Here is a 15,363-nt window from a genome sequence, read left to right on the forward strand (position 1 = left end):
CTGGGCTTGACGTTGCATGAGGAAATTGGTCCAAAGAATTAATCGCGCATGTTGATTCCATGTCATTTTAAGATGTTACAAAACGATGTATGCGTGTACACAATGCAATGCGATATATAAGGCGAATTATTCTCTCATGTCTTGTCATTGTTTGGTCTAGTAATAGGGTCAATGGTGTCCCTATCCATCACCTCGCCTGCTTCGACTCGAAGAATCTCTGGGAAAAGTCGTGGATTTTGTTGTCGTCGTTGTTGTCTTTCTTGTGTTTGTTCTTCTTGTGTCCCTTCCCCCAGTTTTCCGTTTTATGAGAGCAAAGAGCAAAGGGGGGGGGGGGAGGGGAGGTGCCCGCCGGAAGGGGCTCGGCCCTATCCCCCCCCCCCCCCCCCACCCCCCTTTCGGCGGGTCCCTGCACAACACTTATTTGAACTGTTTCCTTCCCTGATTTCTGTTCAGACTGCTGTTTCTTGTTGATCCATTGTGTTATTAAGTATTTTTGCAATATCCATGTAGAAAATTAATTTTATCTGGCAACCTCCTCAGTTTTAGTGTTTTTGTTTGTTTGTTTGCTTTTTTAATTGAAAGACTTGGCAAATTAATGTACTCACAAATGGTTAAAATTTCTGCAGCGCTTCACTTTTCTGTCTGATGTTGATTTTCACATCACTTTAGGTACTTCTGTCTGACAACACTGATTACTGTTGTACTAATACATTAATTGATGTTACACATCCAGACACGCATGGCATACTCGTTATGGAAATTAGATCTAGCCAATTAATAATCATCGATCAGTGAATAATTATTGATCTCTTCCCTTTCATCAGTGATTTTTATGGTCCTTAGAGACAGAACGCATCGAGAGAGGGCGCCTTTGAAAGAAATTGCAAGTCAGCGTGTACGTGTGTAGTGTGCCAATGAATAAAATCTAAAGACTGTCTGAAGGCCACATTTTACTCCCAAAAATGAGTTCCAGGTACGACAGAGCCATCACTGTTTTCTCTCCAGATGGGCATTTATTCCAAGTTGAATATGCACAAGAAGCAGTTAAAAAAGGCTCAACTGCGGTGAGTAACGCGTGTTCAAGTCCACTAAAACCTTTCCATGTTCGCAAGCCGTGGTGAAGATAACGTAGTCCCATGCGAGTAAGGTCTTGTAGGGTTTATGAGTTTGCAATTTACAACTCAACAACTGTCTAACTTTTTAGTTTTACTCTGTGATTCAGTCTGAAGTATCTCTGAGGCTCTGAATTTGATGATATGTACATACAATAGTCTTAAATACCTTAATGATATTGGTATCTGAGCAAATAGCGGAAGGGAGGCCAACTGTGATACATTTCATGGAATCATGTACCGGTACCCCTTCTCGCGCTTCAGCCAATTCCGCGAGGACACTGCCTGTAGTGTACTGTATAACTATTAGAGTGTAATTAACAAAAATCTTTTTATTTTGACTTTACATACAATTGAAAAGCAGAACGTTTCCCCAAAGCATCACTGTGCTGTTGAATGTTGTCTCAGAGTAATGTGGCACATGGGGTTTACACTATGAGAAAAGTAGTCAACACCACGAGAAAAATGAAGTTTGACAGACAAATTAAAACCTGCCCACCCACAAATCCATTGCCAGCTATTGGTAAGTTTTGCCTTTTGGCACATAGGTTAACCCGTTGAGGACGAGTCCCGAGTATACTTGGGCAGGTGTCTATGGGAAATGCGTGTTGTAGCAAAATCAGTCCGTCCTCAACGCCAACGGGTTAAGAGCACCAGTATTCGGTCAGCTACCGGTTTTCGGTCACTTATCACTAGTTACCAGCCAGTAAGTTCAACTGTCACAACACACGCAAATCACATCAATTCACATACTTACACACTCATTCACGACAGGAAACACCCTTAGCGTTAGCCCCCTCCAAAAATCCATCCAAAATCCCAAATTTTACCGTCAAAAGTGCAGAATTGGCGCTACTTTCTTAAAGCGCGCGTGGATAAGGCCCAGTTTTAAGAGTATGGGTCACCGAAAAAGCGCTAAAAATCGAGAAATGGGCCGTTCTCTCATGGGATTTTTTGCTTATCGCAAGCTTGGAGTGTGATGGTAATCCTCAAAAACGCAAAAGAAAAACAAAATTTCAGTACGTGCCGATACAGTGTCTCAATGTACAAGGGTTGAATGCAAGTGTAGAGTCCCCAGTATTCGGTCACCAACGGGCACCGCGACGTCCCCGATGCAATTTTGCACCAACAAGGTAGCGCGCGCGCATTTTTCAGCTGCCTTGAACATGCATTGACTTTGAACGCGCATATCGCGTGACTGAATACTGGTTGCAGTTAACGTATACTGGGGAATTTTCAAGGTGATATATTTTGCGATTTTGTGAAATTCTGTGCGATATTTAACAAAATGAAAATTGAGATTAAAGAAATTTTATATATTTCACTGACATTGCTGTAGATATGATGTTTTTGAAAAATATTGCAAGAAAGCTTAAAGGGGAAGGCTAGTAACTGATCAGTGGGAATCAGTGGAAATGCTGGGAGATGATTGTTCCAATCCTTATGGGATTCATTCAAGAGTACATTATATATCTATTGTTGTGTGAAAATTATTTGCTTCAGAATGGTCTCATATTCAAGTAATGTGCAGTTTCATGTTTCCAGGTAAGCATGCCTGGTCAGTGACAGGGCATTAAACTGCACATTACTTGAATATGAGACCATTCTGAAGCAAATAATTTTCACACAACAATAGATATACAATGTACTCTTGAATGAATCCCATAAGGATTGGAACAATCATCTCCCAGCATTTCCACCGATTCCCACTGATCAGTTACTAGCCTTCCCCTTTAAGTGACCGAATACTGGGGATGTTACCCTATAGATCCTACACGATCTCTATTACCAGTACAGAAAAACCAATGCTGGAGTGATGCGACCGGATTTCATCATGACAAAAAGGATGTCAATTCACCTTGTTATAGCTATATAGCTCACTGTGCAACGCTTGAGCAGAATTTCTGGCAAGTCATATGTGTGCAAAGTAATGGACGTGCGCACGAGTGCCAAATATCACCATACCAGTGGTGTTAGGTAGTATCATGACCTGGAAATAATTTCAAAATGGGATGGCTTGGGTCTGTAGAGCTATAAATCTTGCAGTATCACATATCAATGAAAATGTTAGGGTGGCACATCCTATTACCGGACGCTTTTCTTTGTGGCTTTGAATTCCGTACTCATAGAATGAAATTTCGGCTAAAAACAACACCACTTATTCACAGACTCATGGAAATTACGAATTCAGCCAACTTATGTCAATTCTTCGTTCCAGTTATTAGAAAATATGCTTCAAACATACCCCTCTAAAAATAGTGGTTTTTTGCACGGTTCAAAATCGCATTGTATTACCGGACGCGATTTTCGTAATCGAATAATCGAGGTCTTTCGTACCTAATCCTTGCACCAGAATCACAATTCATCCCACAAATCACCGTACACATTCTCACCGAGCGGATGACAAAAAAAAAAATCGGCAAATGAGGCTCAAATTTCGTATTTTACGGTAAAATGTCTGTCTTGACCATTTCGAAGAGTTCACGCAATAAAACCTTGTGAGAAATCGACAACTGGTTAGATTATACGTGCTTTGTCTATGGGAGCTGCACGCGCGGGCGATGAGTTGCGTGCCCCTAAGCGCACAACTATTCCGCATCGTTCGCGTTTGAGGACGATAGCTACAAATTTCCGATATTGATCAGTTAACTTTTGGTTCTAATAGAATCTTCAGCATTTTTCCTGTATGTGAGTGGGATTTCATAGAATTTCAGTCGCGAAATGTGATTCAAACATGCATGAATATTAACTATGACGAGGTGCGGGTCACTCAACTATAAATTTGAGGTAAAATGTGAATTTTTTCGTGTTTTTACATTTTTATGTGGCGTTTTTTGTGATTTCGTTCCACACAAAGTTCTGTGAGGCTAATCTACGAAGTCTCGCGCGTACAGAATGTCATTAGTACGCAAAAATGTGCGTGTCCGGTAATACCATGCGTCCGGTAATACCATGCTTGCCCCTACTTGAAGATATACCAGGTACAGCTTAACCAATAAAGCCTACATCTCCATGAACATTTACTCAAGGTGCACAAATATTAACTGTTCCTTATTTTGTGGGATAAATGTGGCCAGAGAAATGCACTGTATGTGAGACACTAAGCTTATGAGTTACAGGTATTTCCATCATCTCCTCCCCCTTCTCCCTTCCTTGCGTTATTCACACTGAACATTTTTCTTCTGATGATTTCAGGTTGGTGTGCGAGGAAATGACCTGGTTGTCCTCGGCGTGGAGAAGAAGTCTGTAGCCAAGCTTCAAGAGGAGAGGACGGTTAGGAAGATCTGTGTCCTTGATGACCATGTCTGTATGGCCTTTGCAGGTAAATTATGTGTACCTTTGCAGGAGTATACAAAATGTAATTGCATGGAAATGAGTTGCAGCAAAAGTTACAAGTTCACATTATTCAAGTTTTGTTGTATTTTCCAATGATGTACAGAATTAGGATGCGTTCAAGCGCTCTAAAGCGAACCAAAGGGAACTGAACCAAAGCTTACCGTACCGAACTGTGCCAGTTTTGGAGGGTTCGAGTGCTCTGTCGAGAAAGCATACCTCACGAGTTGTTTTTATAAAAGGTCAGGCATTTTTGTAGCAAGAATGTCATCCACCTAGCGCTTGAACAACTTACAGCTGTCCCGAACAAAGAAAATGATGTCTTTCCATTGTGACGTATGCGCATGATACGCGCATGCTTTACAACGAACTTTTGGTACGCTTTGGTACGCTTTTGGAGCACATCGGGAAGTGGTCCACTTTTGGCTCGGTACAGTATTGTACGGTACACTTTAGGAGCGTTCGGGCACTCCTCTGGCGCGGGTACGGTACGGTACAGTTCGCTTTAGGAGAGCGCTCGAACGCACCCTTAGATGCTTGATCTACTAATTCAAAGAGTGCTGAAAATTATGCAGTGAGACATGAACCCATCACCAACTGCTTGCAGGAGGGCAGGGGCACAACCAAAAGACTAAATTGCATGTTGGAAATGCAAGAAGAAAATGATATTTTAAGAAGAATGCATTTGCCCTTGACTGTTTTCAGAAGATAACATCAAAGAATGTTAGAGGTAATAGCCTTCATGTTGAAGCCTTTCAGTGCCACATAATAGAATATGGAACGTTATGTAATACACACTGTTGTTGAGGTACAATTTCAGTTGACTACATGTATCTTTGATGAAATGTCTCTCTTTTTCTTTTCTTTTTCTTTTTTTTTTTTGCCGTTGCACAAATTGAATGAGTGATTGATTGATAGATTTATCTTTATTTTAGTCATTAATTCTTCTAACAGCTATAAAGCGTTGTGGGACTCATGTAAATGTGTAAAGAACCATGGTAGTAAAGGCAAACGTATCCCACTTTCATTGATCACACCATGTTCTGACTGAATTCTGATTCTTTACCCTGTAGGTTTAACAGCCGATGCTCGAATCCTGATCAACAGGGCTCGCATCGAGTGTCAGAGTCATAAACTAACCGTGGAGGATCCTGTCACAGTAGAGTACATCACAAGATTTATGGCCCAACTTAAACAGGTAAGACACGCACACAATATGTGTTTCACATACCAAGTAGTCATAAAGAGCTCTCATTTTTATTGTTCTGCCTAGTCTATGGTCCAGTGAAACCTCTTTCATTGATATGATCTAGAATAATGAGCAATTTGTTTGCATTTCTTTTAGATGTATTCTTACTGCATGTGTATCTCAAAACAGAATTTAAGACATACACTTGTACAAAGTGTATTCATTATACTGTATAGTTGATTAAACTGTACACATTTAGAGTATTATACCTGTATGAACTTGCTACATTGATACACATGTTTATGTGCTTTGTTATTGTTTTTTAATGTTTTTGACAGTTATGTTAAAATGTATTTGTCTCAGTTTGTGAGCTCCGTGGCGGGCCAGTCACGGCATCTGTTAGTGATTTTATATTGTACCTGTAAAGGGATTGAACTCCTGGTAGAATTGCACAACTGGACAATTTTTCTTTTCCTCTCTCTCATTTCAGCGTTACACACAGAGCAACGGTCGTCGGCCATTTGGTCTCTCCACCTTGATTGTGGGGTTTGACTATGATGGCTCACCGAGGCTGTACCAGACAGATCCTGCTGGCACCTACCATTCGTGGAAGGTAATGGGTTGACCCATTTGCCCCTTAACCTGGTTTATGTCATTCCTGTATCATGCAACCATGTATTTCAGCTTCCATGATTATGCAATCAGTTTCTCCAAATTTATTTAAAACTGTAAGATTTATAGCTGCATTCAGTGAAAGAGGCTAACACAGGCTGGGCTAACGTTACACAAAACCTTGTGATGCTAAAAGTGTTGATCAAATACCTGAATGATGTTGAAGGAGCTGATCGGACTTACAGACCTCATGATATTGAGGGCTACATTGTTTTCATGCTATTCATGGTTTTAAGTATCAATCACAATCTTGTAAGTGAAATTCAGCGCCAGTCACATGTACACAGGGATGTGTCTCCACAAATGCATGTTTTACACTTGCAATTGTATTGATGAATTAATCAAAGATGCATTCAGAGAAATGAAAAAACAACAACAACTGTTGACCTATCCCAATTGTAATGTACCAAAAATCATGTCTGTTTTTCTTTCTGAAGTGTATACTTAATGTTTTTATACTGCACAGGGATTTTACCATTACATGTCCTCAATCATAAATCCCCCTCATTGCCTTATCAGGGGTCGCACTTAACTTTTTTTTTAAACTAGCCAGGCGGACTACTTAGAATCAATTTTGACACTGAAGCAATATTTTGGCTAGCCAGACGGACTAGTTACTTCAGAAGTTTATGATTTTTAGCTAGTCCGACATGATTTTGGGTGGCCAATGGCCAGCGGACCATCGCCAATTTCGAACCCTGCTTATGATAGAGGTGTGCAACAAAGGTGTATCATAAGTTATATTTTTACTAGGAGTCTGCGATGTCAGTTCCAGTCTACACCTCAAAATTCACAGGAGGTAAAGTTGTTGGTTTGTAGCTGCCATGACACGTCCAAAAAGTATTCGTTATGTTCTTTTTGTTGTCAGGCCAATGCCATCGGACGCAGTGCTAAAACAGTTCGGGAGTTCCTTGAGAAGCATTACTCGGATGAGATTGTCCAATCTGAGAGAGAGACAGTCAAGCTGGCGGTTCGAGCCCTGCTGGAGGTGGTCCAGTCTGGAGCAAAGAACATCGAGCTGGCCGTCATGAGGAGAGGCGAGCCTCTCAAGGTCAGTTATCAGGGTTGTATGATGAAAAGGGTAGTCACAAAATAAAAAAGCATTAGTACAGTAAAACTTGTCCATAGGAGCCACTCAAGGGGGATGAAAAAAGTGGGTGTGGTAGACAGGTGGCCGCTATAGACAGGGTCGTTAACATGGCTTTTCTCTTGGGGGAAATTGTGTTGAGTGGTCGCATTGTATGGCAGGTGGCCACTATAGACGGTGGTCGCTATAGACGGGTTTGACTGTACTGTGTCATAAATCATTCATGAGGTCATGTCATCAGAAACAGTATTAACAAATGTGCATGAGATAAAATAACTTGGTCCTTGCTTTAGTTTGAAGGTGTTATGATGGACATGTGGTTGGATGGTGGTTGTAATTATACATCTAACATCTTGTCCATGGCAAATCATATGAGTCATAATACACAGAGTTGAGTAGTGATAGAATGGCAGTGCAAAGGATGAAGTAGAAGGTGGTTGTTTGAATCGTCGTGAAGCAAGACGACTGCGCATACACAGATGTAACTGTGAAGTAATTCAAGTATCATGGCATAACATCTTGCTACAGACGCTGTAGTTACAGTACCTCCTAATGATTGGTGTGGTGTATTATGCATTAAATCCCAACAACAACAACAACAACAACAAAAAGTAGCCAGCTATAGAGTACTGAGTGATGATGTCACAGTCTTTTGTTCCAAACATGGTTAGCAACCGTTGTATTCACAGATGTATGGGTTACGTGAAGTTGTTTAGAATTGGATTCCATGGCAATGGATGGCTATGACATCACACTTCAGTATTCTATGATGTAGGCCTATTTGTAATCATCCATAGATGGTATACTTCAAGCAATTACCTTTCATACTCTGTCTACCGTAATTTTCTTCCCCAGATGTACGAAGTCTCAGAAGTTGAGAAGTACGTAGCGGAGATCGAGAAGGAGAAAGAGGAAGAGGCAGAAAAGAAGAAGCAGAAGAAAGGCAGCGGTTCATCCTCATAGGACCAGCTAGGCCAGTGTTGTATCATTTCTCCTGTCACTTCATTGTATGCATGTAGCTTGTACATTGGTTAGGAATTGTAATTATTTACAGAAGATCCCTCACCTTTTTTAAGCAGATGGGTATCTCACATGAAATTCACTCGTAGAGAGCTTCTTATACATGTTTCCATTCCTGCCTGCTGATGTTGATGTCATGTCAGTCATTTGACATTCTTACCGTACAAAGAGAGTGAAGAAAAGGATGAACATCCATCTAGTTTTGTTGACTGATGAATATATAGGCATTGATTATTAAAGATCCACATGATTTGTGTATAGACACAAATGTCACAGTAGAAGTTGTGATGTTGCATCTCACAAACTTTATACTGTATGGTTTTGAATTGTGTTTTGTCCACCTTGCTGGCATCTCATTTGTTTGTTTGTTTGTTTGTTTTTTCTCTCTATCTCTGCTGTATTACCAGATAGGCCTACAGTAAACTCCAAGTAAGTCGAGACCTAAAATGTAAAATAATCGCAAAGTTGACAAAAATAAAAAGTCCCAAATTACATTCAAAGCCTTTTGTGTGTTATTCCTCTGTACACGCAGAAGTCGAATATTGCTTAAGTGGACACATTTTCTTCAGTCCCCTCAAGATCAACTGATGCAGAGTTGACTGTATTTCATAATTTGTATGTGAAATCCATAGAATGCCCCAAAATGTAGAAAAAGACTCTAATTCCAAAGAATCAACTTGTCTATGGCAGATGTGCTAGAATGGCATTTTGCATATTTCAGGTTGTGATATTTGAATTGACGAAAGGTCATCCCCAGTTTACAAACTTACACACACAGGCAGCCAAGCTAGTGATGGTCAGCAGTCAAGATTACCATTATAGCCCTTGTCCAGTGTGAGATCACTATTCATTATTTGGCTGTACAGTGAAACCCCGTTATAACGAGTTCGGTTATAACGAGGAACCGCTTATAACGAGGTGATCGCGTCGGTCCCGTTTTCCTTTGCGTGTAAACCTATGGCAGAACGAATCGGTTATAACGAGTTCGGTTATTACGAGATTCCGGTTATAACGAGGACAATTTCAGAGCATCATGATAAAGAAAAACATAAGCAATTTGATCGGATATAACGAGGTTCAATTTCTTGACTAAATTGCCGCTTTCAAACACGCGACAAACGATACACTGAAAACCGAATTCACGCTATCCACGTCTTTTTCCCGTTTTGCAGAGAACCGTTCCTTCCATGTTTCTTCTTAATCACGCGATAAGACACAGGAATGCCTTCCGATGTTCCTACTGAATCATTAAACATAATCGTTCGATTTTTTTTTTCGTAGGACACGCGTGCGTGATATTAGGGCAGAACACAGTGCAATGAGAAAAAAAAAAAGAGAAAAAGATAACGCATTCAAAAACTTCATGTAGCGACACTTGCGGCCAAAAATGGACAATTGGAATGCGTGTGCAACTCATCACTATATCCTTTCCATTTTTAGTTCCGACTTCCAGTTCTTTTGCTGGTTAGCGAATATGAGTGTGGATGATTAAAGGCCGAAATGATTAACGAAATCATCGCGATCTTAAAATAGTTGAATAACGCATGTTAACCTACTTAATCGGTGTTCAGAAAAAGAAACAAACGCATTTATTAATTTGAATAGATCTGGATTTGTTTATTATCATTTAACAACAAATGATAATTTAGATATGAGTGTGTATGATTAAAGCCGAAATAATTAATGAAATTATCGCGATCTCGCCGGGTGACAGTAGCGTAAAAATAGTTGAATAACGCAAGTTAACCTACTTAATCGGTGTTCAGAAAAAGAAAAAAAACGCATTTATTAACTTGAATAGATCTGGATTTGTTCATTATCATTTAACAAATAATACTTTAAATATGAGTGTGTATATTAAAGCCGAAATAATAAATGAAATCATCGCGATCTCGCCGGGTGACAGTATATAGCATATAGTTGAATAACGCACGTTAACCTACTTAATCGGTGTTCGGAAAAAGAAAACAGTTCAAGGATGTACAACACGCGAAGAGATTTTCGAAAGAAAATAACGCATTTTTAATCCCTTCGGACGCAACGATCATACATTGTATAAAATTACAGCCAATGATTCATGAAAATATCGAATTCCCGTTGGGCACCAACAGCGTAAAATACCTCGCAAGTTAACGGTAAACAATGCATGTATGTTACTCTAAAATCATCGCGATCTCGCCAGGTGACAGTAGCGTAGAAAATAGTTGAATAACGCATGTTAACCTAAATCAGAGAAAGAAACAAACGCATTTATTAGTTTGAATAGATCTTGGTTTGTTCATTATCACAATTTTAACACTGCATTTCACGATGGAGATTTTTCTTTCTTTCAGAATGGTCTACGAGGTACAGATTTGCGTAAGAAGGATCACAACGTAACCTTCCACATTCAATCCTGTCGCATATTTTTCAAGAACAGATGTACAAAACGCGAAGAGATTTTCGGAAGAAAATAAAGAATGCATATTTTTAATCCCTTCGAGCGCAACGATCATAATTGTACAAGATTACGGCCGAAATGATTCATGAAATCATCGCAATCCCGCTGGGCACCAACAGTGTAAAAATACCTCGCAAGTTACAGTAAACAATGCCTGTATTTTACTCTATTTGCGCTGGTTTTAGAAAAAATTAACGAACAAGAATTACAATAAAGAATTAACTCATTTCAACCCCTACTTTTTCGTCTAATTCACAAATAATTTCCCTCTATTATATCTCAATATTAATGATCCATAAGTGTGTAATAACAACGTGAAGATTGTTCTACAGTCTGATTGATAGGTACAAATGTATATGATTTCGTGCTTATGTTTTTCTTTGTTTTTGATGCGTACGGTTATAACGAGGTACCGGTTATAACGAGGTAATATCGCCGGTCCTAAGGACCTCGTTATAACGGGGTTTCACTGTACTACTATCTGAACCCACTGCTAGTAGGTGTGCCGGGCCGCTAGGCCCCTGTCAGCCCAAGCAGTATAGCTCTTCTCATTTGTCGTGATTCGCAGGTTGTCAAATACTAGTGCGTCAAGTGGTCAAATGATAGCTCTTGTAGATGTGCGCATGGCTGCCAGATACTGGTCATTAAGAAGGTTTTGGCAGCTTGTATGTGTTACTGTTATGTTGTAAGATTGCCTGCACGTGGAGAGCTTACTGTCTCATTTGACCATTGCTTCAGTGTCATCCCCTCCCTACCTTTCTTACATTGTCCTCTAGTAGAACCGTTGTATAGAGAAATGTTTGCCGAATGAGGCACAGTGCACTCACATGATATCCCCCCATCATGAAGACAAAGAATGCAGGTTTCTGTAGATGCATTTGAAGAGATGATACATTGTTCATTTTCTCTGCAGTCTAGTGAGATCATGTGATCATGTGTTCTATTCTATTTGGTCGATTGAGGTGATCCCAGTACAATAGGCAAGATGAAGGAGAAAAACTAGTAACATAAGTTGTCTACTATGTACCATTTTGTCCTCCACGACTTTGCTTCTAATTGGCCCAGAAATAAGATAATGGGTATGGATATGACACATATTCTTGATTGTTCTATTACTTTCTATACTTCTACATGTATTACAGCAAAGGGATAATGTATCATATCTTATGTGCGGTATAAAAATTGTCATTACATCATAACTATGAGCATTTATCTTTTTTTTCAACAAGTGCAGTTACATCTTTCTTACATCGACTTGTGTACATGACTCCAAGCACATACATAGCAGCTCCTATGTACTCTCCTGGCAGGCAGATGTTTATGTTGGACCTTTGCTGCTAAGTTCTGAATTAACGTCTCATTTCCAACATTTTTCATGAGAATAGGCTTCTGTGAGATATAAAAATATTCACGCAACGGAGATCCTACCTCGATATTGAGTTTGCTTGCAGGCAGTACAGTACAAGTGTAATCACAATTTCGAATTCTAAGATACGATTCACTTTTAGTTTAATAATAAGAACATATTAAAAAAAATATGAAAACTTACTTGTCCCCGTTTTGAACACGGCAGTGGCACTGTTAGTGGAAAATCGTAACTCATCTCCGAGAATCTGGGTGCCGAGGTTTTCTTGCTGTTTAGGGGCGAGCTGGTTGAGCTCCATTATTTTGTGACAGGTCTGATGGTGGTGTGAGGTTGGTGTGACTGTGCAAAATGGGCTGCGTTTGTGTGCATCTCCATACAATTGTACATATACAATCCTACAGGGGTACAGCTTTCCCTTTCCTGCAGATGGGATACTGTATACGCTATAATTTTCGCGTACATAAATTTTCGCGAATTGCCGCTGTCACACATTCTCGCGAGTGGTTAAATTCACGATTGGGGAACCAGAGAAAATATGAAGTGGCAAAGAAAGTGTGAATTTTCAACTTACTAGCAAATAAGAATGATACTAGTCTAGTTGTACACTGCATGAAAAATACTTTACCAAACTCTGCAAACTAGTAAGTTAGAATTCAACATTTTTGAAGTGGTTAAGTCCATCGCGCTAGATTTCTGACGAGTGGTCCCCTTGCGATAATGGATTGGCTCTCTACAGTATTCGTAAGTAGACGTGGACGTGCTATATGTACGTAAACAAGCTTAGCCAGCATGGTCTGTTCGGTAAGCCATGACATGGTATACTAGTACTGAAATGTTCGTATCATCAAGGCAAGGGATTCATTTTGGAAGGTAATATTTTCACATGTTGTTAATTTCGCGAATAGCTCCAGACTCGCGAAATTCGCGAAAATAAAACCCCTGCGAAATATATAGCGTATACAGTATACATTGTATTTACCAAGCCATGTTTTCACCTTGTACAATTGCCACATACAGTGGACTCCCGCTTTAACGAAGTGCTCGGGTTTGGTAGTTTTCTTTCGTTATATCAAAATTTCGTTATAACCGAACAAACAAACAATAAAGAACATAGAGCTCATAATGTTGGAGCCTAAATTTTGACTTCGTTGTAACCGGAATTTTGTTATAGCCGTGTTCGTTATAATGGAGTCCACTGTATCTTCCCTTTTCTGCCAGGTCTCCACGACAAAGAGGAAATGGAACTGCACATGGGCATGTGTGATGTTTGGAAGCGTGCCTCATCCCATGTGCCAGTGTATATTAATCACATTTACTGTGTCCAGAAATTTGTGCATGACTTGCTTGTAACAATGAGAACTCAATGGAACTTTCAATCTCAGCCAAGAGGTTTCTCTGCTGTGGACATGATCACTTCAATATGTCTGCGATAATTTCTATAATATAATTTTGTAATTAATTAATAATACTTATAATTTTGTAATTAATTAATAATACTTATAATTATTGTTTTGTCTGCAATTTCGTGTAAACTTTAAAAAAGAAAAAAGAAGAAGAGAGAGTTAAATTCAATGTTGCAGTAATGGGTGCTGCATTCAAACTGTACTTGTGTCTGTTAATCAACAAATTTTCTGTGACATTCTGTGGCAAGGCCAATAAAAAAGTGATTCATTTCTTTCCAAGACCAGTAATTGATACTCCTGAAAATTTGTATCACTGTGTCATGATGAGTACATTCTACAGTGTATTGGAACAAGGAAGTTATGTACAGTTGTATTATACCATGCAAGCTGTACCAGCTCAAAATTCTGGGAATGAGTGATGGAAATTCGGCCTGGTATGTTCTGGCCATATTTTTACACTTTTTTTTTTCTCATAATAAGGCTATGTATGTTTTGCAGTGGCCTACATGTATGCTTCACAATCAGGAACACACACACACACACACGAACAACACTACACATAAATACGCTACACATGGTAATACATGTATATACAATACCTGCCATTTATTGTGTACACTGTACAATTTATGTCATGATTTCACTCTTCTACAAAATGCTGGGCACATATGAATGTAAAATATTCCAGCCTTCACAAGTACCATAGCTGAATCATGTTTGTAATAGGACCCTTGCAGTAACTGTCCCTCTGACATATTAGAACATTCATGTTACTTGTATAGCCAGTATCCCTCTACTAAATCTTGGATCTTTCATAAAGAGCTACAATGTATTTCCTTCTGGATCAGAAGTACCGGTAGTTGGTGAAAAGGTAGCTCCGTCATATCACACTGATTAAATACAGCACTATTAACTTTAATAGTGTACCAGGAATTTAAAAAAAAAAAAAATGTAATGCAAACTGTGAGTTCCTTCCTGCTTCAAAGGTGCCCTGAGGACCTGTGCCAATGCACTTATGTTTCTTTCATGGTGTCTATTGCAGGACGGAAAGCATTCAAACACTGAAATGAGGTCAATTCCAAGAAGCAGTCAGGGAGATGCTCATGTATGGTATTACATGCATCTCATTAGGTGCAAATACATGTAGCACCCAAATCAAGGTGGTTTACAAATTCTCTTGTCAATGGAGAAGTAGTTCATCTTTAACCCTTCAGAGACTAGGTCCTGAGTATACTCCAGCAGATGTCTATGGGAAATGTATGTTACATGAGAATCGGCTCACCCTCAATGGGTTAAGGGAGTGCCCAAGTAACAGAAACTTGGCAGGTCAAGCTGATTGGGACCATGGAATTTTCTCATTTTATTCAGGGATAATAACAGAAGCATGTAAAAGGAATGGGACCTGCAAAATTACCATGTTATAACAGGAATCTCACCTAGATATACCGGTACGGTACAATGTATTGAAGTCTCACTGTATTTCAAAGCATTTTCTTGCACACTGGTGTTCAAATCATACCATACTGACAGAATCAAAGAGATTATCCTGTTCTTCCATAAACATGATTACCTTCTACAAGCATTTCAAATATTAACCATTTATTAACTAGAGGTTTCTTGCACTCTCAACCTCTTTTCATAGAAAGAAACAGTTAATTTTGCACTATTACTGGAAATTAAAATGGAAAATATGGTGAGACAGGGATGATATCAACTACATGGACAAGCACATTTCCACACA

At 39.4% G+C, this 15,363-nt stretch overlaps 1 protein-coding gene across 1 annotated transcript; it reads left to right on the plus strand.

Annotated features, from left to right (window-relative positions):
• The first annotated feature begins 931 nt into the window (after positions 1-931).
• Positions 932-9,271, plus strand: LOC139742150 (proteasome subunit alpha type-7-like). The gene is made up of 6 exons (XM_071652718.1): positions 932-1,064; positions 4,308-4,434; positions 5,519-5,643; positions 6,125-6,247; positions 7,175-7,357; positions 8,249-9,271. The coding sequence occupies exons 1-6, from the start codon at positions 963-965 to the stop codon at positions 8,354-8,356; spliced, it is 768 nt and encodes a 255-aa protein (XP_071508819.1). The 5' UTR covers positions 932-962; the 3' UTR covers positions 8,357-9,271.
• The last annotated feature ends 6,092 nt before the right edge of the window (positions 9,272-15,363 follow it).

Source organism: Diadema antillarum, unplaced genomic scaffold (genome assembly GCF_040938485.1).
Source record: "Diadema antillarum isolate AM-2024a unplaced genomic scaffold, OU_Dant_1.0 seq00000981_RagTag, whole genome shotgun sequence".
Classification (NCBI taxonomy): domain Eukaryota; kingdom Metazoa; phylum Echinodermata; class Echinoidea; order Diadematoida; family Diadematidae; genus Diadema; species Diadema antillarum.